This window comes from Phalacrocorax carbo, chromosome 2 (genome assembly GCF_963921805.1).
Source record: "Phalacrocorax carbo chromosome 2, bPhaCar2.1, whole genome shotgun sequence".
Classification (NCBI taxonomy): Eukaryota; Metazoa; Chordata; class Aves; order Suliformes; family Phalacrocoracidae; genus Phalacrocorax; species Phalacrocorax carbo.
This window is the reverse complement of record NC_087514.1, coordinates 67,613,218-67,641,209: the sequence shown is the minus strand read 5'-3', so window position 1 is coordinate 67,641,209 and position 27,992 is coordinate 67,613,218. Positions and strand designations below refer to the sequence as shown.

The following is a 27,992-nucleotide window of genomic DNA, read 5'->3' as shown; positions in this document are numbered from 1 at the left end:
CACTTCTACATTTTATTTTTTTAACCCATCTCAGTGACCTTGAATCACGCCCCATGAGTACTGACAGTGCCCACGACGCTGAGAGTGTGTAAAGAAACACGGGAGGAAGAAGAGGCAGCGCCAAGGGCAGCCCCGAGCCTGATCTGAGGAGACGGGGGCGCTCCCCTCGCACCCAGCAACGTGTGCGCGTACACGGCCGCCCCACCACTGGGACAAATATGCTCAGGCAGAGCAAGCAGTGGTGCTCCGCGGCTGCTAAAACGCCCCGACCTGCTGCCGCTCTCCCACTGCCGTTTTCCGTTAGCGCCCACCCCCTCCACGCCCCTACCCCTCCCGCCCCGCTGCCACGCAGGCGCAGCCCGCTCCCCCGGACAGGTGAGGGAGCCTAACCCGCATGCGTGCCGGCCAGAGGCGGGGGGGGGGCGGGCTTCGCTCTACGCCTGCGCGCCCGACTGTGCGCCGCTGCCTGCGCCCGGCGCCTGCGCGCTGGCGGGCTGTCAGTCCCTTCCCGAGGGGCGGGCGGCAGCCGGTAAGTTGCGGCGGCGGCCACTCCTTCGGCCCCCGCCGCTGGCCCAGCGCCAGCGCCCCGGACGGTGAGCGCAGCCCCGCCCCGGCGGCTCCTGCCAGGCTGTCCCTCTCTGTAACGACCCGAGTCTGGCACAAGGGGAGGCGGAGGGGGGACGGGGTGGGCCGGGCCGATGCGGGGGGCCCCTCGGGATGGTGAGGCCGAATGGGGTGCTGCGGGCTCCGCCGCAGCCCGCGGGCCGAGGCCGAGGCTGAAGCAGCGCGGCGTGTCGGGGCTGCAGCCCGGCCTGCCTGCCCGGGAGGAGGGCAGGTCTCCGGCCTTTGCCCGGCGGCAGGAACGGGCACCTGTGTCGATACAGATAATTCGAGCTGAGCCACCTCCGTCAGGGAGTGGGGCCGGGAGGAGCCGGGCCGCTGCCGGGGGCTGCCCCTGCTTCCTCTGAGCTTTGTTTTGAGGGATTGTGCCCCAAAGCTGGGTTTCGCTGCGTGCCTCCAGCCTAGAAGCTCGTTTGCGGAGGGGGCAGAGCCGTCCCCGCTGGCTCTCTTCTCGGAGCCTGGGTCCGGAGGATGACGGTGTACTTGCTGCTGAAGCCTTTCCAAGACTGCTCAGGGCTTTCTTTTGTTCGCTTTTTCCAGTGCTTTGCTCTGAAGATGTTTGTGGTTTTGGCTAACAGCCTCTATGTAAAGTTGGCATGGTTCCTTAAAGTTTGCTCTTCCTTTTGAATGGTTAGTAGTTGTGCAACAACCTGTCTAACTCAGCAAGTTAGTATATAGTCGGTTAGGACATTGCAATAGACTAATTTTGTTTGTGAGGTCAGCTTAATGTGCCTGGGTAGTGACTGTGTGGGTTAAAGCTATTGTAACTTTGTTGAATGTATTCAGCGTTGTTAATAAAAGCAGAAATTCAGTATAAAGCTGTCTACTGCAGATACCACTTCTGTAGTAAATTCGTATTTAAAAATAACAATGTTTTTAAAAAATTTTACATATAGCCCTGATAGCTTGGAAATGGATTGGGCTAAACAAAACCGGAGTATTCATTCAGAAGTGTGAGTGGTAAGAATAGATCCTGCACCTTGATATGTAGAGTAGGAAATCAAACATTATTTGAGCTACACAGGCCGTTACTAGAGAAATGATGGATATGGTTGCACAGCTGAGAAGGTAAAGCAGGGCATGTGTTTACAGTGTAGAAATAATTCTGGAATAAGTGCATACTTATGCATGTAATTTTTGAAGATACTAGAAATACAGATCTTGAGGTATTGGATGAAGGAACTTAAGACTTACTTAGGGTCTTACAGACTAGCTCTTGGGCAAACCTTGTGTGGAATCTTTTTTAACCCTGGTAAGTTTTACAATGACTAATTCTACTAATGCTGTACTGAGTCTGTCTGGGATGGAGTTAACTTTCTTCGTGGTAGGCTGTATGGTGCTGTGTTTTGGATTTGTGGCTAAAACAGTGGTGATAACACACCAGTGTGTTGGCTGTTGCTGAAGGGTGCTTGCACAGTGTCAAGGATTTCTCTTTTTTTCCTACTCTGCCATCCGCTCCCCTTGGATAGGCTGGGGATGGGCAAGAGATTGAGAGGGAACACAGCTGGGACAGCAGACCCAAGCTAGCTGAAGGGAGATTCCCTACAAGATAATATGCTCAACAATAAGTGATGGGACAGAGGAAGAAGGGAGGTTTTTGGCTTCCAGGGTGGCAGTTGTTCAGAGTCTGGCTGGAGCATTAGTTTGCCTGTGGGAGGTGGTGAGCAATTTCCTTTGCTTCACTTGTTTTTCGTTTGGGTTTTTTTCCTTTTTGGTGTGGGGGAGGCGTTTCCACTTCCCTTCACCTGTCAAACTGTCTTTCTCTTGACCCATGAGTTTTCTTAGTTTTGATATTCCAGTTCTGTGTACTTGGCACAGTTCTTCATCAGCTCACTATTCTGTTGAGATTAAGTGATATCCTGGATATATGAATGCAGTCTGCTTTGAAAGTAGATATCTATTTTCAAGGAATAATATGGATATGAGAGAGTATTATCTGTAGTTGTGGCAGCAGAACCTAAAATGTTCTGTTTGATTACAAGACTGAAAACACAAAATGTTGGAAAGAATTTGGAAGGAATGAGTAACTCCAGATGTGTTCCTCGGAGTTCTGTGGACACCATGTTCTTGTATCTTTGGTGACTGGCATCCTCCCTGCTTTCTGTTAGTAGCTCGTGAAGCTTGAGAGAACACGTCTGGTTTGATGGCCTGCAAATGTTACCTTTTCTGCATGCTAGTTTGCATTCATGTCTTGACTTCGCTAGAAATTCTGCTGGAGGCTTAGGTGAAATACTTGATTAATTTTTTTTCCTGCATACCTATACCTCTGATGGACTCTGAGAAGAACTGAAAGCAAGAGTAGGAAATAAAAAATCATCCATCAGAAGTCTAAATGGAAGTGCTTTATAGTTAAGGTTTAAAGCTTTCACAGCTAGGTTTCTTTCCACGTTTGGTAGCAACTTTGCCATATTGCAGCAGGGGGATTATGGTTCTCTCAGGTCCACCAGATTCTAGTTCAGGAAGAGTTAGGATTTTTGCTTGGACCTGCTACGAGATTCCTTATGCTTGTGTCATTCTGCTTTTAATAGGCAAACCTACTCTAAGATTAGATAGAATCTGTTTTTTAAATGAAGATTTGCTGTTCTGTTGTTGTCTTTTTTTTTTTTTTGATACAAACTTATGGAGAGCAAGGTAAATGCAAAAACAGTAACCAGAGAACATTTCAGGTAAGCTAATGCAAAAGAGTTAAGTGACTTCAAGTGCAGTTTGTGTAGAATACCAATTGCTGCTCTTTATAATGTGGTCTAGTGATACTTTGGTCAAATTGCACTGTTTTTATTGCCATAGTTCTCCGGTTGTTAACTTTGAAATGACATATAGCCATCAAATGAAAAAATATTTTCCAAAAACGTCTTATTTGTTTTCAGAACTGTTAAATTATGAAGGCATTTTGAGGTCCTGATCAACAATGGAGGAAACGGATAGGGAAGCAGTTGCAACAGCCGTTCAGAGAGTAGCGGGAATGCTTCAGCGTCCAGATCAGCTGGATAAAGTGGAGCAGTATCGCAGGAGGGAAGCTCGGAAGAAGGCTTCAGTAGAAGCTCGACTCAAGGTACAGAGTTTGATAAACCTGAGTGTCTGTGGTACAGCATGAATGTACCTTCTCTTTTTTTTTTCTTCTATTTTTTGAGTCTACATTTTCATCCAGGTAGTTTGAAACCATGGACTTTTAATTTTTTCTCTGCACCCAAAACAGAAGTTTTGCATCCTGGAAGTAATGCAAACTAATGCTGTACCTGTTACTGAAATTTTCTTCAAGCATTTCAAGTGTTCTTATGTCCTGTAACTTCTACAGTTTACCCATGGACAGCTACCCTTGTGCTGCATAGCCTGTCAGCCAGCAAACCTTTGTCTTAATGATTGAGTACTGAAACTGTAATAAGAAATAGATGATTACACCTGAAAAAGATCAGTCAGTTTAGTCTCTGACTTCTAGCTATCTTCCATAAACCTATATAAAATCTATCACATTCTTGTCTCTTGAGGAAGTGTATCCCATGATTTTTCCCTCTCCTTCACATGTGTACACGTGAGTGCATGCACACACGTGCAGGGACAAAGACTTAGCCTGAAATATGAGTAAGGCCATCCTATGTTTACTGTCTGTATGTTATTGAGCTCTGTGTTTTCTTCCATTAGTGGTACTCACTAGCCAACAGTCATTTTAGACCACTGTATTATGTAATTGGAGTAGATACTTAGAAAAGTGCTTTGGGAAATGTTTTTGGGTTTACCAGATCAAGATGGCTGGTATACACTGTACCTAATCTTGTATTTCAGAATAAGTTAGTGTATCTTACAATTATTTGATGGCTCCTTCTTTGTGGGAGTCTGCGTGAAGTAAAAGACAGCCTGTCATCTTTGACAGTGAAAAAGTCTGTTAGCAAATTGCACATTAATTTTTGTCTGTAGCATAGAAACAAATTTTCCTGATGACTTGGACTAGGTTTTTCAGATTTAAGGCAGGAAGCATGTAGTGGAGTCTCTTAATAATGTAATGGATCAGCTGTTTAGTTACTGGGATCTATTTATAATATATGAGCACAGTCCTTTGCCCGCTGCCTGCTTCTATAGACAGTGATGACTAAACATAACTTTGTAAGCTTTGTAAATGCCTAAATCCACTTTATAGCTAGTTTTCTTGTCATGTTCCTTAAGTTACCTTAACTTCAGTCATCTGTAGATGGTCAGAAATACCAGTTCCAAAAAAGAAGTACGATACCCCTCAATCCATTCAGGATGCATTCGTGAAACAGGTGACGGTTAGTGATGCAATGGATAGCAAAGTAGTTTTTTCCCTTAAGAATTACTATAATGGCTGGGAGCACAGAGAGGTTGTGAGAAAAACTTTTGCTCTATATTTAAAGTGTGTATATATATGGCGTGGAAGATGGAGAGGCAGGATCATCAGCTGGAGAAGTTTCTCACTTTTCAGGGTGGATCACTGTTGAAAAACCTCAGCTGCTTCATCTATGTGAATGAGCCTATGGTTAATCTTTTAGAATGAACATGTTAGTGCTTCTTTCTGACTGGATCATCTTTGTAATTTTCTTCAGATGAATCAAGATGATTAAGTCAATCAAGGGTGAAGCGTAGAAACCCAGGGTAATGTGACACAGTTGTGAATCACTTACAGGGATGAAGCAGCAGATATCTGGAATGGTGTTCCCCCAAAAACCAGCATCTCCTCCAGTTGGTTATCCTACTCCTCTCTCTGTATTCTCTCCCAAATGTTCAGTTATGTCCATTTCTTACATCCTCTCTGCATTTATTATTGCATTACCTAATTTCTTACAGGGAAAAACTCCTTTGAAATGTGTCAAAATTACCTGCTTCATGTGTGAGACTGATGGTGGTTAGTGAAACAGTGTTGTTAAGCATCGGTAACAGGACTCTGAAATGATGGGTGGAAAAGCATGAGCTACCACTGTAGGCTGGTATTTCTGGGCTCTGTAGTCCAAAAGGTAGGCAAAGAGCTGTTCTGAATCTTCGGAGTCAGAGTCAGAGAAGTTATGAGCATTGACAGCCATCTCTGTTTTTTTTTGTGCACTTATTCAGTCAATGGGAGAACTTAGGTTTTGGTTTTCTCTCACCCTGAGGAAATACTGTATATATATCCTAGGGGAGTTACTAGATCATGCGTTTTCCTGAGTATACCTTTTGATTCTTAGCTGCTGTGCAATCATGAATTTTAACTGTAGGGCTCTAGGGAGACCAGGCAGTGAGGATCCTGGTTGCATGGGTTCATGTTGAGGGCTGTCACCTGAAAAGAGACAAAAATAAAGTTTTGAGCCCTGTTCCTAGGATGGTTTGGTTTTGTTTTCATTTTTTTAATACAGCAATGGTCAGTCCAGTTTAAGATAATATGCATTCTAGGAAGGAAAGTCCACAATGCTAGGACATGCCCCACTCACTGCTCCCTTCCCCTGGCCCCAGCTGACTATTAGAAGACAAACTGAACATGGGTGGATATCTGTTTTTAGAATTTTCCTTGGCTGTTTGTGTTGGTGACCAAGACTAGTGATTGTTTGTCTGACATAATCAAGTTTCTGCCAAAGTTAAAAAGGCAAGAATTTGAATATGTAATACTTAGAAGATCTGCCTCAGAAGATATTGAAATAGCAAATCAGAAGTATTGAACATTTAATGGTCATGTGATTTTCAAAATACTTTATGGTCAGCTTCAGAATATTGTGTTGGAGTATCATATTGCATGTTTGAGTATCCTAATTACCTCAGTTCCTGTAGGGGAAAAATGTGTTAATGCAGCACTTCTGTAGATAGATATTGTATAAAAATGCCTTCCCACTGCTTGACTGTACTGAGTCTGACAGGAAAATACATTTTTATCAACAAAATCAGCTTGTCATATTTGAAAGTACATAAATAGCTCTAGTTTAAGAATCACTGCATTTTTCTGTGACTTTCCCAGTACATTTAAAACACAATAAATGTTGTTCATAGTTACCAGGATTTCCTCCTTGGCTTTAGTATCAGGCAAAGTTCCATGACTGCCCAAGCTTTTTGGCCTCAAAAGTATAATCTTAGCAAAACTATTACTGCCTCATTTCTTTAGTGATTACTTCAAGTCCTTGAGATATGCAGCTGCTTTTTCACTGTTGACTTGCCTTTGGCTTGTCTTTTGAAGTCTCTTATTTCCAGTTCCGTTTTCCACTCACCTGATTTTATCTTAGTCACATCTTCTTAAAAATACATATATAAAAAACCATGGTGTGGATGTGATCTGATTTCTTTCACTCAGCTATGCACTAGAATGCATTTTCTGTAAGGTGTCTGGACTGTCCAGTGATATTCACGACTGTTTGAGGAGTCATTATTTCAAGTCAGCTATTACAGATCAGTAACCTCTCTTTACACCACAGTAATCTAGTAATTGGATTGTTGGTCTGATGGTTGATGTTTCAGTGTGAAAATTTTATTCAGTTTGGGTTTTTGTTGGTTTTTTGGTTTGATTTTTGATTAAATTCCTTGATTATTTTTTTTTGTCTTTTTGCTTTCAGGCATGACAGGCAGGAGGGTTTTTTTAAGAACATTTCAGAATTAAAATTTATTTTTTTAGAGCATTTTCAGTTGCCAGTCAAAACCTGTAATTGCTTTAGTAAAATGCTGTGTGAATCTATACATACCAAGGATTCTATTGAAACATCTGGATCAGCTTTCTTCTGATATTCTTTGAAATGAATTTATGAAGGAAATGCAAAGAAATCTCATTATGCCTTCCCCTGGTTTAATATAGCTTTATAAAGACGGTGATCTGTCTGCCTGTGCTCCTACGTTAGCTTTGTGGGTGAACCAGTTTTATCTAGGTCCTTTAAAACTAAATACAGCTTCAGAACTTAAAAAAAAAAAAGAATATGTGCGTGCACACAGAGTAAGTTACATGTTTCTAGTAAGTTATAATATTACCTTTTCAGGTTGTTTTTTTTCTCTGACAATTTTTATTTCAGTATCTAACACTAATTATTGAGAAATGTTGAAAATATGGAACTTATAATGATTAATACAAGTTCTTTCTTGGTCTCTTTGTTCTATCTAAGGCTGCAATCCAGTCACAGTTAGATGGAGTACGAACAGGTTTAAGCCAACTGCACAATGCTCTGAATGATGTAAAGGACATTCAGCAGTCTTTGATAGATGTCAATAAGGACTGGAGACAGAGCATCAACACCATAGAAAACCTCAAGGATGTTAAGGATGCTGTAGTGCAACATAGCCAACTGGCAGCTGCTGTAGAAAATCTCAAGAACATATTTTCAGGTAATCTAATGTTCTTCCTATAATCCATAACGTACTGAAAGCACTTTAAAATGGTACTAACAGCTGTAAGGTTGTCAAGCTATGTTGAAAACTTTAAACCTCACTGGGAATGAAGAAATAAAGAATAATCACCTACACGTCACGTTCAAGGAAGTAGCTGGTAACCATTTAATATATATCAAGTCTAAATTGTGCTGTAAGAACTTCTAGTCCGGCCTCTCTCATCATCAAACACAAGTCACAAAGAAGCTTCTTGCTAGCAATCAGTAGCAGGGGTAACATGTTTAGTATAAAAGACTGAAATATGCAAGCAGCATGTACAGAAATAAAATCTGGAAAAATCAGAAATATTGCTAGTAAGTTGGCATCTACAGCAGGCCTGTTGGGTAAAAATAGTCCCAAATGATTTTAGGAAGTGAAATTTTTTTGCAAACAAAGGCAAAATATGAAACAACAAGACCTCCAGTCAAAGATTCCCTGGCAATCTTTCTCACACAGCAGCTAGGAGCCTCAAGGATTTCTATTAATGATGTAAGCGTAAGTATGAACTACCTGAAGTTCAGTTTCAGCTGTACACAGTCCTTTCTTCAGAATCAGGCAGACCAATCACAGAAACCAACTCATGCGTAAAGGAATTATACATGGGAGACACTTCTCCCGTGGACCACTGCGCAACTGTGAAGGTTTGCAAAATTAAATAAGTTTAATGTGATACAATGGATACTGTAAAGATAAAGAAAATGGGATTGCCTCTCTCCTTACATGCAGCCTTTTTGGTGTACATTCCATTCCATCTTGTATCAGGGTGGATTCCTTGCCAGGACTTCCTGCTTACAAGTAATTTTAAGAATTTTACCCCTATAATGGGGCTAAACCTATCATACCCCTTTGCTTTTATTTAAATAGTCTTTTCTCTCCTCTCCTGATAGTAATTAATGAAATGTACCTATAAAGAAAAATTGCTTCCCAGTCATACCAGGTTTATTTGTTCAATCTCTGTAAGAGTGTAACTAAGTGCCACAGTATCAAACTGTGATACGTTGTGCAACTTAAAGAAAAAGAGTAGTATTTACATGCAATATCTAGCAATAAAAAAAACAAACCACAACAGAGTTATGTGTTTTCTGATGCTGAGTTGTTTTGGGGATGATGTTTTCTTTTATGCTGATGAATGCAATTGAGACAATAAGGCTTTTCTTTTCCAGCATTCTCAGAGGTTTTTAGTGTGAAACGTCTCCCCCCAGCATTGGTAAACAGCATGATAACTTCATTCTGAGCAAAACGAATATTTTTTTAAACCAAGTGATTGATTCATCGTTATTGGTGATTGTGTATAACTGTCTTTTCAAACCTTTTTTGGGGCTGCCAATTTTATTACTAGCTGCCTTTTCTGCAGTGACTGTTTTTCTGCTGAGATTTTTAAGTTTGTTCCCCTGCAAGATCCTAATCCTCTTCTACAGTATTCTTCAAATACTGGAAAATAATAAAGAAGAAAAATCTTCTAAATAGTTTAGCAGCATAGGTAATTATCCCTATTCTTCCTTTGTGCCTTAGGCAGGCAAAAACTCTTCCTTCAAGAAGGAGGTAAAATTCAGTATTTGTTGGGTATATGCAGCCTCAGGTTCAACAGGGTAAGTGACTTTTAGTCAGGCAAGTTAAAAGCCTTTTGTATAAGATATAAGAAAGCTAATGCTGCAATTTGTTTCATAGTAGATTTTCATCATATTTTTTTTTTTAAGGGGGGGGGAAGAGGAAGGAAGTTATGTTCTGTTGGCACTATGATCTTTGTTTAGCCATGGATCAAAATGGAGCATTACAGATAATGTATAAAGATATATAGCATTTACTAACAATGTTTGAATATTTCAAAATAATTTCCTTTAAATTATTTCAAAATAATTACTACAGCTGTTCTCTAGTTGTTTTCTAGTGCTTTTATTGTCTTGTATTTGTTCTTTGTATTTTGATTGTGTTGTTTTACTCTCTCTGTTTATTTTCTTCCTTGCCTTTCAGTTCCAGAGATAGTCAGGGAGACCCAAGATCTGATTGAGCGAGGGGAACTTCTGCAGGCTCATCGAAAACTGATGGATTTAGAGTTTTCTCGTGATAACCTGATGTATGAGCAGTATCGCATGGACAGCAAAAACACACATGACATGAACCTCATCCATACATACTTTGGGGATATGCAGAAACTTTCTGAGGAGTTGGCAAAGCAGCTTTGGATGGTGGTTCAAAGATCTCTTGTTACAGTCCGTCGAGATCCAACCTTGCTTGTTTCTGTTGTTAGGATAATTGACAGGGAAGAGAAAATTGACAGGCGCATGTTAGACCGGAAAAAACAAACTGGGTTCATACCTCCTGGCAGACCAAAGAAGTGGAAAGAAAAAATGTTCAACATTTTGGAGAGAACTGTGAGCACACGAATTGAAGGCACCCAAGCAGATACTAGAGAATCTGACAAAATGTGGCTCGTGCGCCACCTAGAAATCATACGTAAATATGTCCTTGATGACCTGCTCGTGGCTAAAACCCTGCTGGATCAATGTTTTCCTCCACATTATGACATTTTCAACAAATTGCTAAACATGTACCACCAAGCTTTGTCCACCCGCATGCAAGAGCTTGCTGCAGAGGATCTGGAAGCAAATGAGATTGTTAGCCTTCTAACTTGGGTTTTAAATACATACAAAAGGTAAGGTCCCCTTAACTTTTCTGTTAGGCAGTAGTTGAGAGTAAGCATGCAAAGCAGAGTTTGTGTGCTAATATTTGCATGTCTATTAACATATAAGAAGATAAAAGAGGGGCAATAGTAAAAAATTTACTAGTTTGATTTTTTTAACGCATTTTGCTTTCTGGAAATTGCTCCTTGAAACTTGTTTGTGTTTTCTAGTATGTGATTTTGAGTTGCTTTGTAAGCTTAAAGTTTTAATGCAGTTAAAGACCTGCTTGAAGCTACAGTCACCTTGTATTTGTGTGCCAGTTTGAAGTATTGGGAAGATCAGAAAAGACTGAGAGCTTGTGTGTGAAACAAAATGTTTGTTGTTGGCCACAGCCCCAGAAGATTTCTACAGTTACTAACTTTCTGTTGTTTTGGGTTGGGTTGGGTTTTTTGTTTTCCAGGGGTTGGGACTGTTTCAGTGTTGCTTCATTACTGTTAAATGGAAAGAATGTAATAACTTCAGGTTTTCTATCAGAACTGTGTGTCGATTTGTTTATTTAGAATTTCTTCTTACAGGTTGTCTCCTGTGATACTCTTAACTCTCTTTTGAGTTGTGTGATTTGTGGGGATAACTTAAGCACTATGCCTTTTTTTTTCATCTTTGAGGTAGGAACAGCTCAAATGGCAACTGTTTAGTTTTTGCTGGCATGTAGTTACTAGAGCAACTGATTTGTTTGGGAAAAAGTAATGCTAGCCTTTCTGTGGCTCTTGACTGTAATCCTGTTCTCAATAGCTGGCATTGACCCAGAGTCTGGGCTGTGTACACTTTTGCCGTCTTCAATTGTTCAGTCTCACTAATTCAACAAATTGGACACTTGATAGATTTAGAGTTTCATACCATAAAGCAAATAGATAGGAGATAATACTGTACTGTAGAATTTTGTAACCAGCTTTAATATTTGTTTTGGGTTCAGAACTCTGTGCTTTGCTCTACACTGTGAAGTTCTCCTGCTTGATCCTTGCAGGGAAGAAAATCGGGAGCACCCACTAATGCATACTTACATACTTGTGCAGGATATATGAGAGATGCAGCTACTAATAAGGAGCTGAGTTCGTTGGCCTCTTCTTCTTTGGTGATAGAAGGCCAGAGGAATAACTCCACAGTGAATGAAAATCAGAAATATGTGAATCCCTCTACCTATAGGAACATGGCCTCGGCAGAAATCCGGCTCCCAAGTTCTTCATTTATGTTCTGGAGCTGATGTTCCAGTAAGGCAATTCTTGGTCTTAAAATTGCCCTTCTACCCTTCCCCCAGAAAGTAGAACAAATTGCTACTGAGTTAGACAATTCAGAGATAAGGCACTCTCAATCCATGTGTTCGTTGTAGGAAAGGCAAAGGGAGGGAGCAAAGCCAGCCTTGCGTGTATTTACAAAGCAAACAAATCAAAAAGGGATCACTCCTGCTAAAGCAAGTTATGTGGCTCGTAGCACCTGATGGGAGATTCTTGTAAAGGCAGTGAAACAGTGAGAGGAGTAGACACGGTACAAGATACCGAAGAATGTACTTCTCTGTGTATCAATGTAACAGGTGTGACTGAAAAACAGGTGTGAGGAAATATCTCAGGAAAAAAATTAAGGCTTCAAATTCCTCTTCTCTAAAAAAAGTCTGAGAGGGCAGTACAGAAATTGTATTCTCATATGTTATAATAAACTGTCATAAAGATTATTATAATTAGCTGTTCTGTGTTTGTAACAGACAGTGGAAGAAGAAATCTGCTCAGGCTTGTGAGTGGGAAAAGTACAGTCCTCAAGTGGGATACTTGCAGAGCTCACCAAATCTCAGACGCTAGACATCCCTTAACAATTCTCTATTGGGATATATTTATCATAAACTGTGAAAGAGGATAGCCTATACAACATCATGAGGACTGTTTCTGTGATATCTCACCCTCTTTTCCCTGTATGAAAAATAGGTTCTGAACTGCTGTTACGTTCCTTGTTCACTTCTATTGAACATTGTATGGTGGAAGATAGTTTTGTCCTTTCTGATGTTCTCTACTTTTATTAAACGTAACCAAATATTAGAGGGAACATACACATTTGTAGTTGCATATTACAGCTGCACTTCAAAACCAGCTGAGAAAATACTAAGAGAAGCATTGAAGCTTTTCCATGTAATGAATTGATAAGCAATCCCTGCATAACTTCTGCTTACGGTATTTGCAAGATAGGAGTTTTAAAAGAACCGTGTTCTTCTTTACAGAGTATGTTTTGGAAGCTGTTTTTAGAACTGCATACAGCTCATAGCTGAGAAATAAAGTGATGCTCCATGTGGAATAATAGCCTTGAATATTTGAGTGGGATGCAGTTTTACTGTGCTAGATGTATTTCTCTTTCATATTTAAGTCAATGAGAGCTTTGGAAACATACTGCTATTACTAAATCTGTACTGGCTTGGGACCAGGTCTCTAATCTGTGTTTTAGTGAAAATACAAGTCTTATAAGATCCTGATGCCCATATTCATAACATCATTTTATCAGATACTGATTAAGTGTTGACAGAACTGCTGAGAGTTCACCAACACTGCTACAAACAGTGTTGACAGCCTTCACTCTGAGGAACTGAAGGAATGGTACTGTGTGTCTAGATGGATGCTGCCTCTAGATTGAGTACCTGTTTTTAAAAGACAGAGCGGGATTGGTAGCAAGCCCAACATAGGAGGCAGAATAGAAGCTTTCTAAAATGTTAGTTTCCAGATAACACAATTTTGGTTGAAACTTCAACTTGATTATAAACATTTTATTGAAGGGACATAACCCTTCCCTACAGTTAGAAGCCCCCTAACACTTCTGAGAGGGTTATCTATCACTTCCTTTCCCCCAGGCACTTGGATTGTGGCAATCATGAAAGAGAACTCCTGTATAGGAAGAATTTTTGTCTTTGGGGTTTCAGTTGATAATCTTTGGGAAAGATTTAATGTTTTATAAGCTTTGAGAAATATTTAATGTCTCTGTGGCCTTGTGAAGTAGGGATAATGATGGTATAATGAGGCTAGAAATATGGCACAGTGCCATGAACAGCTTCTCACATTTCCCCTCAATAAGCCTACAGGAGGTCCTGATACTACGTGTATCCTTTACGTAAGCAGCAACAGAATGGAATTCAGTTTTCTGAATAGCTTGAGCCACTTAAAATATCTTCAGTTTCTTTTCCTACGGGCTTCAGAAGACACTACAAATGTGAAGTGTTCAGTTACAGTACCTTTTGTGGTTTCAAAGACAAGAATTTTGTGTTTTAAGCAGTTAGCCAGCTGCATGTACACAGAGAACAACTTTAACTTGCAGAAATACACAAACTAAACACTTGTTTAGGAATTTTTTTTATTTGCTATGGTTTGTTGGTTTTTTTTATAGTTGCTACTGTAAATACAGAATTTACGGCTTCCTTCTGAAAAGCACACTAGAAATGGAGTGGGAAACAATTTATGTTATTATGATTGAATATATTTCCATTAACTGTTAATGAAGCACTCTCTGAAGAGTGTGGTTTTGAGTCATTGATTTTTTTGAGCATGAAATATTTAGAGTTCTTGCTATGTTGTGCTTTGCCATAGCTTTGGTTTTTTGTTTGTTACACAAGCAACTCATTATATAATCTTATAATATAAAGATGCAAAATATCACTGTAAAGTATTAATTTTATATGTCTTGTAAAAATATTTTTGAGGGTTACTCTAGTTTCTTTCTAATCCTATAAAATAAAGACTTTTACTTTGCAAGCAAGTATAGCTAATGGTGCTGTTATAATACAGTACCCATGAAGTACACTTTTGATATAGCATGCAAGATGCCTCTTCCTCATGTATTAGGTGTGTCCTCTACCACTACAGGAAGCACTGGTAGATTTTTGTTTTTAATGTATTTTAGCTTTGATATGGATGTGACACAAGTAGCAAAATAGAAGCTCTTTTGAGAAACACTGAGGAGAGTATTTTGTACTTTTCACTGATCTTTCCCATTCTGAAATTTAGAATGTGTGAGTTATCACCTCTGAAATTTAAGACGCAAAAGTATCACTTATTAAGAGCCCGTTACGGTGGTCATACAAAAACAGCTGCATAGTTTTTAACTTTTTATCTTTTTTTTTTGTAAACTCAGTGCAGAGATGATGGGAAATTCAGAACTGTCTCCTGAAGTAGATGTAAATTCTCTGAATCCTCTGATTTCGCAAAATGTGGTAGACCAGCTTCTCAGCAAGTATATGTCAACACTTACTGTGAGTAATCATAATGCAAAGAGACCTTTGGATAAGTATATAGTTGCATTAGTGCCTCAGTGCTGTTCTTCCATCAGAGGAAACTAATGTGACAAATGCGGACTCTATATCATTACTTTTATAATTTTTCATATACCACATGTAGGTTGGTTATAAAGTTACAATCAGATGATTTTAGAGATGTAAACCATGACATTTCAAGGAGTAATGATGCTTTACAGACTGCATTAAAAATATTTGCTTAGAAAGGAAGGAATTCCAGTGTTCATATGTCTAAATTCATGGTGGTAGGTGTTACTATACTTGCAAGCCACTGGAATGCAGCTTGGTCCCTATAGTAGCTACATCAATATTTCATACAGATGTGATCTTTTCAAAGTAATCAGGATGCTCATGTTTGCTAGTTTGAATCTTAAGTCTTCTTCCTTTCATGCCTGTCAACTGCATGACCATAACTTCCATTTGTGGATGCCATTGCAAGTGCATCCTAAATATAAAGACACTGCTTCTTGGTTATCCTAAGAGTCACTGGAAATTGGTCAACTACATGGCAAAGAGATCAGTATGCAATTATCAAATTTTTAAATGTATTCTTCTGTAAAGATTCACTTTAAAGTTGATCACCCCTGAGGCTGGATATTAGGATAGTTGGAACTTTGGACTTGCTGTTCTTACATTGTTCAACTGAATTGCTACTCCCCCTAAGTTTAGGAGCTCAGCCAAGCAGAGGAGGGAAATGTTTTTGCTGCTTTGGATGTGTCAGCTACTGAAATATGTCCAGCAACAGCAACTACTTGGACTTGATAGTCATCACAATAATATGAACTGATCTTGTTATGTCTCAAGGAAGTTGCTGGTTGAGGCCCTGCTTAACATTAGCTTTACTAGGACTTTTATGCAAGTTTATTTTTCTGCACTTGCCTTTAGGACAAAAAAAATTGGTTTGTTTTCTCAAACTACTTCTGTCTTGACTCAGGAAATGCCTATGAATTGATTTTGTTCCCTCTTAAGAGGAGAAAATATACCTATGCTGGTTTTTCAGAAATGTTTTTCCCTACTTACTGAAAAATATTATATATAGAACATTGCTGTATTAAAATTTATAAATAAAATAAAGCAAAGCTGCTATTCTGTTAAACACAAAATAGTTTCCTTTTGCTGGTTTTGATTTTTGGCTGTATCTTCTTTTTAAGGCAGAAAATACTGAAACTGCCTGTTTGTTTCACAGGATGCAGCCTGATCTCATTTTCTACAAGTTCCCACTTACACTTCTACTTTTATTTCTTTTGGTGTTGTGTTTAAAACTGTTTATAAACAAAAGATATAACTAGTTCTGTTTGGGTAAATGAAAGTATTTCCTAATTGCAACTATCAACTTAAATATTGATATCTCAATATTTATTGAGATAAATGTGAGTAATAGGCATTATTATAAATTGTAAAAGATAAAATCTCATCATAAAATATTTACTTATTATAAATAATAAACATAAAAATATCTCATTTTCATGAGAAATAAAATGCTAATAGATTTAAACAGATTTCTGATAGATTTCCCCTCCCAAACACCTCAGCTTGAAAAAAAAAAAGTTCTTGTAAGTGATGATCTTAAGGTGAAAAATGTTGCTGTTCCCTTGGTTGCTGGTTTGAAAGATTAATTATTCTTTGCAAATCATATCTCATCAGAGCAGTTCCATGCTTATGAGGAAAAAATGTAGTACATAATTTCATGTAATTGAAGATGGTGCTATATGTACTTAGCAATGACCAGGCCACTCACTGTAGTCAAAAAGCGAAGAAAACTGCACATCTGTGTTTGGTCAACAGCCTTTCTTGTGCAAGGAAGTTTGTACAGCTTTCAGTTTCTTCCTTTATCTTATCTGCTGATAGGAGTTTTGACCAAAATTTATTGATTTAATACATTAAAAATGTAAACATTTAAAGAAAAAAGTACCTATTTTAGACTTTTTTGCCCTTTCTGTACATGCCTACTGGTCGTGTTGATTTTGCATGGTAGGGCACACTAATACACCCGTTAGATATTGGATAGAAATATGAACCTTTATATTACTAGAGGTTTTAGCTAAATGTGAACAAAGTAGAAAGAGGCAGAAACCTTCAACCCCTTGAAAACATACGGATAATTATTTTAATAATTATCCAATAATTTTATTTGATCAAAGAATCCAATTACATGTTTGGCAAACATGCTGGTCTTTACAATCTATACCAGTACTACAACATATCAAAATGTCCGTGGTATCTGTGCCATGCAATTGATCAGAAAACTGGCTTAATCTAGTTCTATAAAAAGTTGTTCTTAATGTCTGTCTGCTGTATAATGTCCTTGTCAGATGATAGGAGAGCCAACTATTGTATCTCCATCACTATTTTCTGCAGCACTTAAGTTCCAAGAAATGCAATTTACTTAATCTACCTGGGTTTTTGTCCCCAGTGGTAAAAAGCATCGGTTTCCTAAAATGTAGGTAAAAGGAACTACAAGTAGATACATGCTATTTTTTCCTATGTTATTAACCTAACTTTTTCAGTGTTGAAAAATTCAGTTTGAAACCTAAAGCCTGACACTTAATAAATGCTTTCAAATTAGTAAATGTATTGATTCTGACAAGTGACTTGCTGTTTGTGCCTGGACCACTCCCCTTCTAAAATGTGCCTAAGCTCGACTCAAACAACATCACTAGTTTACCAGTAATAACCTTATCAATGCAAATTTTGTCTGTTATCTATATCCTGTAGGGATGACGAGTGGTCAACACTATCTGTTACTATGCCACTCTTCATTATGGAAATGGCTGCTATTCCAAGTATGGTAGTAGGGGTTTCTTGTGGTGTTAAATTAAAAATATATTTTCTTGGTTGCTTTATTTAATGTAGTCTAACATCATTGGCTGGCTACGAAAAGCACTGGAGACAGATAAAAAAGACTGGATAAAAGAAACTGAACCCGAAGCAGATCAAGATGGTTACTATCAGACTACGCTCCCAGCTATTGTTTTTCAGGTATAAGAGAACTTGGTTGTTCTAGAATATCTACGGAAGTGGTACATGGATTTGGGGGAATGGAGGGGCAGAGGGTGGGAACGAAACTGTTTGGAATGCCATTGTTTCTGTGTCTATTGAAGAATAGGGTTTTTTTTCCTGTAGAGTTGTTAGTTGGAGGGGTTGTTTCTTTTGAGGTTTCTATTTGCCCTTTTCACTTTAACACTTAGAGACTTAGTTCTTTTTATTTGTAGATTAGAAACATATTTTTGCCAGCCTATTTAGTTGATATTTTTTAGTTAACTGCTTTTACTTAGGCCTCTTCATGTAAATTTGTAGTATAAGCTTACCAGATGAGATGTTTGTAAGGTAGCAGAATATTGTTTATTAATATGGTGCTGAGGTAGTTAAGCATGTGTGTGTTTCTCTAAATTATTCATTATACAAACACCTTCATACTGGAAAGAAAAGTTCTGTTGAAGATCAAAAATGTGCTATTTAAACACTACTTCAGTTAACATTAATGCCTGTCCAAATTATTAGTTAGCCTCAAAACAGAAAAATAAGGCTATTTCTAAGATTCAAAAAGAAAAAAAGCCACCAGAAAAAAAAAACAACCTGCACTACCCTGTTGTTGGCACTAGAAATTGAAAGTTTTAAAAATTATTTTTATCAGCCAGAAAAATGTCAGCCTACTATGTTAATTTTATCTTTTTTTCGTTACAAATATTGTGTTAGGTACCTTCAATGGAAGATAGATGGTCTCTTCTGCCTGCAGTTGTTTCCTGCTTTGTTTTTCCTGTCTTATAGGAGGATTTTTCCTAACATTCTTTCACATTTGTATTAGTGCCAAGGTTGACTTCATCTAATCCTTTTCAGAAAGTGTGTGCTACCAAAGAAACTGGTGGCTGACTGGCTCTAGTGTTGTGCTGCAGTTTTGAGATTCATGTAACAGTGAAACTTTCAAAATAATCTCAGCACAAAAGCAGCTCATGTTTCCACCTGGCTTTGTACCCTCCCTTTCCAGTCCCCCTCCTCTCAAACAGTTCCCTGTAGGTCACCTAGACCTTGTGCCTGGTTGCGTTACTCAGGTTATGGGGTCCCTTCTACTTCATTAATGTGAACTTAACTACCTTCACATATGAGGAAAGCAAAGGAATTCAAGTTAAAGGTTATTCATTACCAGCTGCAGGAGTTGACTCAGCTCGATCCACTGTAAAGCCAAATTCCTGCTGTATTAGAAATATTAAGTATATTTTTGCTAAAGAAAGAATGCAGCTGTTCTCAGTGTCAGGAGAAAACTGCAGCATAAATTAATGATTGTCAATATTCTATTAATTACACTTACGGAAATCGTGATTTTTGGTTTAGTCAGCAGCAATTATCTGCCTAGTGAGAATCTCCAACAATACAGGAGTTCTGTCTTTGGTTTACCACTGATAAAGGCCTCTTTTTATAACTGAACTGTTTTTAACAGATGTTTGAGCAGAATCTTCAGGTGGCTGCTCAGATAAATGAAGATTTGAAAACAAAGGTACTCCTTCTATGTCTTCAACAAATGAATTCATTTCTAACCAGGTAACATAATTTTTAAAATATAAGTGCTTTATCCGGCCTCAGCCTCTTGTTGTTCCTACAATTCCAATACTTGTTTTTCCTATGGACGTTTCTTTCTTTCTTCTGTCGCATCCATGCCAACCAAGCTTTCCTTCCCTTTCCCTTTCTTGCTTTCTTCCTCCCTTCCCCAGTTTCACCGTAGAAGTTGTTCTGTGCTGGTGAGTGGCACTTTCAGTTCCTCTCTGCAAATGGCTCTATTTTTGGAGTCAGTTGCGCTTTCTTTTATATCTCAAATTTGTATCTCTTTCTCATAAGGAAGACAGAAAACACCTCCTTGGCTGGATTCTGCCCAGAACAGAGAGGCTAAACATCACATGAGCCACAAGCCCTTTATAAAATACTTATAAATACCTGGCAGGCCCTTATGGAGCATTCGGTCCTACAGGTGTACTTAAGTTGTTACAGATTTGTGTCTGTTTAATGCCATTCCCTGTATACATTACAGGTACAAAGATGAAGCACAGTTGTATAAAGAAGAACATCTTAAAAATCGTCAGTATCCTCAATGCTATGTTCAATACATGATTGCAGTCATCAACAACTGTCAAACCTTTAAGTAAGTGTGCATGTTCTTGTAGTATTGTGGGAAAAATAAGTATTGACATTTTGTTTGTAATACTACATATTCCCAGGACATTCTTTTGCATACAAAGAGGGTTTCGGTTAAGATAGTTTAGCTGACTAAACAAAGGCAACAATTTTAAATATATTGCTGTTTTAAGAGGCAGACATTGTGATTTTTCTTGCCTTTGGCAAGCCAAACCATTGCCCCTCACCAGTGAAAATCCTCTTCTTATTCCAAGAATAGCATTGCTAAAGGAAAATGTCTCTCCAACTTTCAGAATTTGAAAAAGTCATTCCAGTTAGTTTGTCTGGTGTCTGCCATCTTCTCTTATATTTGATCTCTCTCAGTTCACCTTCAAGCAGTGTGGTGAAGGAGAACTGAACTAGAGAAAAGTAAAGGTAGAGCTTGCTCTATTAAGACTATCAAAACAGGAGAAAAATCCTCATTGCTCATGTTTGTGTTCAGCAATCTAACCCCACGTTCATCTATATCTGCTGTCATTCTCAAGTCTACAAATCGGCAGTAGGTTTTACCCACATACAAGTAGCCTAGGTTAATCACTCTAAAATCATGCTGGCGAGTAAATTAAGGCTTCCAAAGCAAGCAGCAGGCATTATCTCCCCTTGCAAAAATAAGACTGTCTAGTATGTCTCTAGTATGCACTCCAAAAACTTAGTAGCAATGCAATTGTGCATCAGTGGATGATGAAAAGCATTGTTATTTGTCACAGAGAATCTATAATCAGTCTGAAAAGAAAATACTTGAAAATTGACATGGAAGACACATTGTCAAGCAGTCATACAAGCATGGATGCAACTTTAGACATCATTGCCAAAGAAGGATGCTCTAGCCTGCTAGATGAAGTCTTCATGGATTTAGAGGTTAGAACTCTTTTCCTCAAAAAACCCAGAAGTGTTATTTTATAAGGAAAAATAATTCAGGAATGAAGTAGTTATGAAGCCTTTTGATTGCTAAACATAGTTTGTACATGGTGTGCTAGCAAAATGCCAGTAAACGTCAGTATTGTTCTTCACTGGTATAATTTGCATGTAGGAGACTGGAAGGTTGCTTAATTATATTTCACAGGATGACTTCAGGCAGGTGCTTTGTGTACAGTGAATATTTTCTGGCAGATTTTACTTAGTCTTATGTAGTTGAGTTCTAAGAATTATTTAGGAAACTGCTGCTGATAGAAATTATCTTTGTACAGGTGCAGTACACCTATAATTAAGGTAGTTAATTGACTCTAAAGGTGGGCCCATTCTGACTGATAAATTTCTATGTTTAAGAATTCTAGCTTCTTGTATAGAATCCCTTGGGGGGGGAGGGGGAATAATTCTTTTTATTACTAAAAATAAATAGGGAGTATGGGGAGGGAGGCTGTGATATTAGAGAAATGGCAGGGGCAAGAATGATGCTCTGGGACTTGTCAGATTTGTAATAGTATTTTGAACTAATGTAAACACCTTGAATGGCTCACATTAAGAAAGGTGTGGCAGCAGTGTTTATTTTAAACTTGGAGCTTTTAAGGAAAACCTTTATTTCTCATCAGCTATACTCACTGATTATAAGAAGACACTCTATCTATTCTAATGACCATTCTTTGACATTCATTAACCTCAAGCCTCATGTCGCTATTATAATTTAGAAAATACCATGCTCTAATATGTGAAGAATTTTTCGTCCAGGGAAAACAAAGCAAGATGGGTATGTAGATATAGAGAATACTGCAATTAGGTATTGTGGAGTTCTGGAAAAGGAGTAAAATGCATAGGCCACCAAGTTTGGTAGAGGCACCGTCAAAGGTGGGGGCATCAAAGAGGAACAACTGAGTAGCCAGTAGCAATTCAAGAAATCAAGCATGAAGCTGCATTATCACAAGAGTTTAAACGTGCCTCTTATTTAAAATTGGAATAGTTCTCTCTTATGCCAATTTTGTCCTTGGACCTTAATTTTTTTATTTAGTGTAGACATTTAAATACAGAACATAATAAAGGATTTTGGAGGACTCGTATGAAACAAACGCTCAGCTTAGTGCAGTTGCTTTACACACATCCCCAGCGTGCATGTCAGGGTGGCACTCTGTGGAGACTCGTTCTGACAACTGATCATGTTTTCCTACACTAATTGCTTATTCCTTCTGGAGGAGCGTAGTTTAGAAATGTATGATGCTTAAAATTGTCTCCTGGTTTTTTTGTGACTGCACTGATATGATGAAAATGTCAAAAATTTGTTCTGATAAATTGTTTGTTACCTTCTCAGCCACATCTCAATGAGCTGATGACAAAGAAGTGGTTGATGGGCTCTAATGCAGTGGGGACTATATGTGTCACTGTGGAGGATTATTTCAATGACTTTGCAAAAATAAAAAAGCCTTACAAAAAGGTAGGTGCAAAATATTCTATGGTACTTTGTTAATGTATTCTGAAAGTCATGTTGGTTGGTCTGTATTCCATTATGAATGGAATTCATAATTGGAATACAGTTATTGGAATTGATTCATCACTGGAAACAAAAAAGTGTTCATAATCATATTGCAAAAGTCTGAATCTGATATTTCTGGCTCATCTGTTTTGTTCGCAGCCATATAATATTGTCAAAGACAGGTCAGAGTTGTAGAATTTAGTCCAAAAAACTGTATTGGCATGTAACTAGATTGTATTCTTACCTGTAGTCTTTTACTTTTCTACCTCTCCTTAGAAGTTTGTAGTCAGATAAAATTAGCTCTTCTGAAACTAGTTTTGCTGGCCTGTAATTACTTTTTTGGTAAGTGCATATTCTGTAATTCCTAGTTTTAGTGTGTACAATGAGTTATGCATTTGTTAAACCTTATGGCACCAGTTTAACTATGCCTCATGTTTAAAGCTGTTACAGCAGCAGAGTGTGCTAGGTTAGGTCATCTCTCCCCGGGCCCCCACCCCCATGGTCTGTGAAAGGTTGTCTGGATTTCTCTATTATCCTTTAGTCTTTACTATTATTGTTTTTATCTTTTATTGAATTAAAGTCAGTTTTGTGTAGTTAAGATAGCATGTCTTTAAATGATTCCCTAAGATTTAGGAAATACTTGACGCTAGCAAAATCGAAGATTTAGGTGAGGTCTTTGAACAAACCCTTACTAAGTAGCAGTGCCTAAAAGACAGTTTCAAAATCTACACTTTCTTACTTTAACTCTTAAAGAGATAGAGGGGACTGCTCAGAGTTCCTCTGATGACCACCTAACCTTCAGTATTTGCAGATCCTAGATGCCTTATTATGTAGGTGAATAATTTTCAGTCTAGAAAAAGTACACAGAAGAAGTTGGGTCAGCCTCATAATTAGTCTATATCCATGAGAGTCATCTGGACAGGGTGCTGGGCCATCTTGTCTAGACTGTGCTCTTCCTAGAAAGGTTGGACTAGGTGATCCCTGAGGTCCCTTCCAACCTGGGATTCTGGGATTCTTTTCCAGATCTGTGAGGTAATACCGCTTGGCATGAGTGTCTTTGAGTGTTAATACCAATCTCTGCAATCACATGTGTTTCATCATGTAGCATCTATTGCTGCCACCTTATGGGAAGATGATGACAAACACATTTTTTGACATTCACACACCTGCTATTCCACTGTCTCCCAGCACGAAAAAGTCTCCCACACAAGGCACCATATGTTCTAGCACTGGATGGGACACGCTTTTGTTTCCCTGCTTTGGAGTGGGCTTTTTAGTGATTTTAAAGTATTCTTGGTTAACCCTGTGTTAAAAATCTCATTTTGAAAAGCCATGCGAACCAAGCAACTGCAAAAAGACTATAGCCCAATGGGACGGATGCTGTTCAGTGGGATGGGGCATACATGTCAGTCTCCCTCAGTCTTTTCTGTGCAGTTAATTTTCCTCTGTGTAATTGGCATCAATTCCACCAATGCAAGAGAAGCCATCCCTGAACAACCAGTAAGGTCTGGTATTTCTGCACAGTCTTGAGAGCAGGACTTGGAATCATATTTTCCATGTCCTGGATGAGGGCTGTGACTTCCAGTACTTTGCAATCTGTTGTTTTCTTTTTGCTTTTTTCTTTATTTTTTTCTTTTCTCTCTTTCCTGAAACATTTCTCCAAAATCTTGACTGAAGAACACATTGATTGAAACTAAAGCTTGATATATACTAATAAAATATGATTAAAAGTTTGTGACTACCTGTTATGCAGGCTTTTTCTTAATTGTAGGTAACTTTGCCATCATAGCTGGGGGGAGGTTGGGGGAAAACATGTGAGGACATGTGGGATTTAAGGGCTCTCCTTACATTAGAGTTGAAAAGACATGTAAGAGTTTTGGGGTTTTTGTTTTGTTCTTTATTTCCAAACCTCAGTGTTATTCTTGCACCAATACCAGATGCTTCTCTTAGTTACCAGTAGCTATGTCCTGTAAAAGGCCAAGCGCAGAACAGCAGATCAGTCAAGGAAGATCTGAGAAAGTGATCGCTGCTAGCTCTCTAGGCTTCTTACCAGACTTGACCCAGAGCACAGATAATGTAGGCAAGATTTGTGATGCTTAATGCAACATATGGAGTTCTCCAGCAGAGGCCTCTGTGATGGCTGGTCATTCCTTGACTGGATATAAAGAGCAAGGTTGCAAGGCCAAGCACTGGTCAGTTCTAAAGATCATGAAAATTACTTCATATTTGTTCTTCTATCTTCGGTGCTCCTCAAAAACAACTCAGACGTTATTAGAGAGATCTTGGTTTTGTTGTTTCTTTCTCATAATAGGGACATCCTTTTCGTTAGGGAGGGACAGATTTTAATTTGTTAGCACTGTGAAAATCTAAAGTCACTCAAAACATGTAGTAGTAGCAAAAAATGTGTACTGGTGATTAAGCGCAAATACACATTTCAAAGCCTAATAATTGTTCAAAGACTAAAAGTAATGGCTATGTTTGCAGGTACCACTGGCATAGTCCACCATTTTTTTTCTTTTCTTTCAGACAATGACTGTTGAGGCCCATCGGAGAGTGGTTGTAGAATACATCAGAGCAATCATGTTAAAACGTATATCTTTCAAGAATGCGGAAGAGAGAAAAGAGGGTGCAGAAAGAATGATCAAAGAAGCGGAACAGTTCAGATTTCTGTTTAAGAAGCTTGCGGCTGTACGTATTTGCTTTGGGTAATGCTGGTAACCTGGTATTTTAGAACAAACCATGCATGTTTACCGCTTGGGGAAAATGGCTAGAGTTAGATCTCCATGTCTCCAAAATGTTGGGTGACTTGTGAATATCGAGGATGCTAGCTAAGGGCACAGACAGTTTCTGAACAGACACAGGCCTGCTGCTGAAGTTTCTACTGCTTTGCTTTGTACAGCTCTCTGCAGCTGAATATTTGAATGGCCCCACAGAGATAGGTACCCTCTATTTGTAGTGGTAAGTGAAAGGAAAAAGCAGCAAAGCAGCTGTTTGTTAATTCAGAAAAAAAAAAAAAGGAGCTTTGCTTTTCCTGGCTGGTAGGAAGGGCGATACCACATCAAAGAGATGTGGTTACTTACACCTGATTCATTTAGAATCCACAAGACAAGTATGTTGACTCCATTCAATCACAGTAGTAATAGAAAAGACAGACCAAAAAAGGTATTTGAGAAACAAGATAGGCCTCAAATGAATATTAAATGTTTTTAACTGCATGAGGAGCAGGAATCTGCCGGAGAGCTCCTAGGGCCAACAGATGACAAAGCAAACAGAATGCAGACAAAGATAAAGCCTGAGAAACTGGGGGGTGGGAATGGGCCAGAGTTCATCTTTGCTCACTGGAAAAGATGTTGGGGCAACCCCCACATCAGAGTCCTTCATTATGTGGGATTCTGTGCAAGATCTGTTTCAGACAAAGGCACTGATAGAAGAGGTTACAGAATAAATTAGATTGGCAGGGCCACATGACCTGGAACTAAGAGCACTAAAATAGTCCAGAGATTAAATAACTATGACAGTTCAGTTGATCAGTTGTTGAAAGCTGTTTGGTGGCCAGGTGACTAGAAGGAAGGTAATGCAGGGCCAGTTTTTAAGTAATGCTTCAGAAGAGATCTGGTTTTCACATTAGTTATTCCTAATGTTTATGCTGACATATTAGCAAAAGTTGCAGATTAGAATGCATCACCATGTGCATAAACACAATGTATTGTTTGTAAGACATGACTTTCTTTACTGATATTCTGAGGGTAGGTCTCTGGATGAAGAACAGGGAAAGGGAGAAGAGGTTTATGGTGACAATTCACAAATATTTCATTTTCTTAATGTCTGAAAATTTAGCTCCTTGGGGAAGTCAAGAGTGTTGTCAGAGAAAATAAAAAAATTAAAGGATTCTTTATAGATATTGGGGGAATTTATTTTGTTTGGGGGATTTTTTTTTAAATTTGGTTTTTATTACTTTTCATCTTGCAGGGCTCTGGAGAGGACACTGAAGGACTCTGTGGCATCATTGAAGCCATTGCAGAGGTTATAAAGCTAACAGATCCTTCACTGCTCTATCTGGAAGTTTCAACTTTAGTCAGTAAATACCCAGATATCAGGTAATTCTTTGTCTTCAAAGTTAAGAGATAGATGGACAGATAACATCATATTTTCTTTGTAGTCTTGGGCGAATTTTAAATCAATGTGTAAATGCGTTCATATTTTTCATACTTTGGAATGTAGCCACTTATGAAAAACAACGCTAATACAAAATGTATGTGAGCTGGACTAGGAGGTACATGTACTTAAGAATTCAGTGGTACAGCAAAGGGATAAGGAAAATACTTCCCTTATGTGTTTTGTGAGGGTAAAATATGTTTTAGAGTCTCGAGAGCAGCCAAAATAGTGCTTTATATTGAGATGGACAAGCCAGTTCTGAGTTACTAGAGATCTGATAAAGAACCAAAGTACACACCAAAACAGAGTAAAAGGATTGCCGACTGGGTGATGTTTCTGACAGTCTTACTTGTGCAGTTTCCTTCTAATGCCAGTTCTACCATTTCCCCTTGGCAGGGATGACCATATTGCAGCTTTGCTGACAGTGAGAGGCGATGCCAGCAGAGATATGAAGCAGACCATCATTGAGACTTTGGATCAAGGTCCAAGCCAACCGAATCCAAACTATGTGCCAATTTTTAAAGAAATTACAGTTCCTACTCTAACTGTGCCAAAACTTCTTAAGTAACTGACATCTCTGCGTTTGTGTGTCATTCCTGGTCTGGGATCAACAGGTTTGAAAATAATCGAGGACAAATTTGGCAATGCTATTTCGAGTAAAGTTCCAATATACACTGATGCTTGCTAGGCATGTTTCTTTCTAAAGACTTGGATGTGGGAAAATGTAATCGAATTTCTGAAAGACGATGGATGTAAAGGTCGTGTTTGAAGAATGAAGCTTCTAATGGCCAAGGGGTTTTTACTGACCCATTTGTTACAGCTGTTTGTGCTGTCAGCAGATACATTTTTCTCGTGGAATATGTTTGCACGGTGCACTGCAATGCCGTATAAAGATATTTATACCCAAAACAACAGAGCTGTATTAGTGTTGGATAAACTAATGTACGTGGCTTACAATACCCAAGCAGACTCCTTTGGAACTGTCTTTATATGGCACTGCATTGAGCACACATTAACGTCCTCCATCCACTTTCACATAATACTTTGTGTATGTACTTACTTTGGTGTAAAATAGTTTATTGCAGAAAACTTAATGATGAAATCAGTTTCCTGACTAAGGAACTGAATGAAATTGCTACCGTGCAATTTGATTATAGAATTAATAAATAAATGAAGACACATGAGGTACAATTTTTTTATTGATTTACTAAAAACAGCACATAAAGCACTACCAGTTCAATAAAACCTTAAACCATTGCTACCTTTAGCTATGTATTCTTTGTACCCTGATAGATTTACAGTAGATTTAAATCTTTTTTTTTTTGGTTGGTTGAAGTGTGAATAAACTCTGGATTTAATAGTTTTCTGGAAATATGTGATATGTTTTTATTTC

The 27,992-nt window shown here is 38.6% G+C and overlaps 1 protein-coding gene across 3 annotated transcripts; it reads left to right on the top strand.

Moving 5' to 3' along the window:
• The first annotated feature begins 431 nt into the window (after positions 1–431).
• On the top strand, positions 432–27,962 carry EXOC3 (exocyst complex component 3). 3 transcript variants are annotated; one of them, XM_064443195.1, is made up of 13 exons: positions 432–529; positions 3,489–3,673; positions 7,680–7,899; positions 9,913–10,594; positions 14,721–14,838; positions 17,734–17,859; positions 19,316–19,416; positions 19,901–20,011; positions 20,751–20,901; positions 22,283–22,405; positions 24,971–25,132; positions 26,414–26,541; positions 26,996–27,962. In XM_064443195.1, exons 2-13 carry the CDS (start codon positions 3,530–3,532, stop codon positions 27,165–27,167), a joined length of 2,238 nt encoding a protein of 745 aa, XP_064299265.1. In that variant the 5' UTR covers positions 432–529; positions 3,489–3,529; the 3' UTR covers positions 27,168–27,962. The 3 variants fall into 3 exon arrangements, with proteins under 3 accessions (XP_064299265.1, XP_064299263.1, XP_064299266.1); XM_064443193.1 differs by having other exon boundaries at positions 483–593; XM_064443196.1 differs by lacking the exons at positions 432–529; positions 3,489–3,673; positions 7,680–7,899 and adding an exon at positions 9,494–9,530.
• The last annotated feature ends 30 nt before the right edge of the window (positions 27,963–27,992 follow it).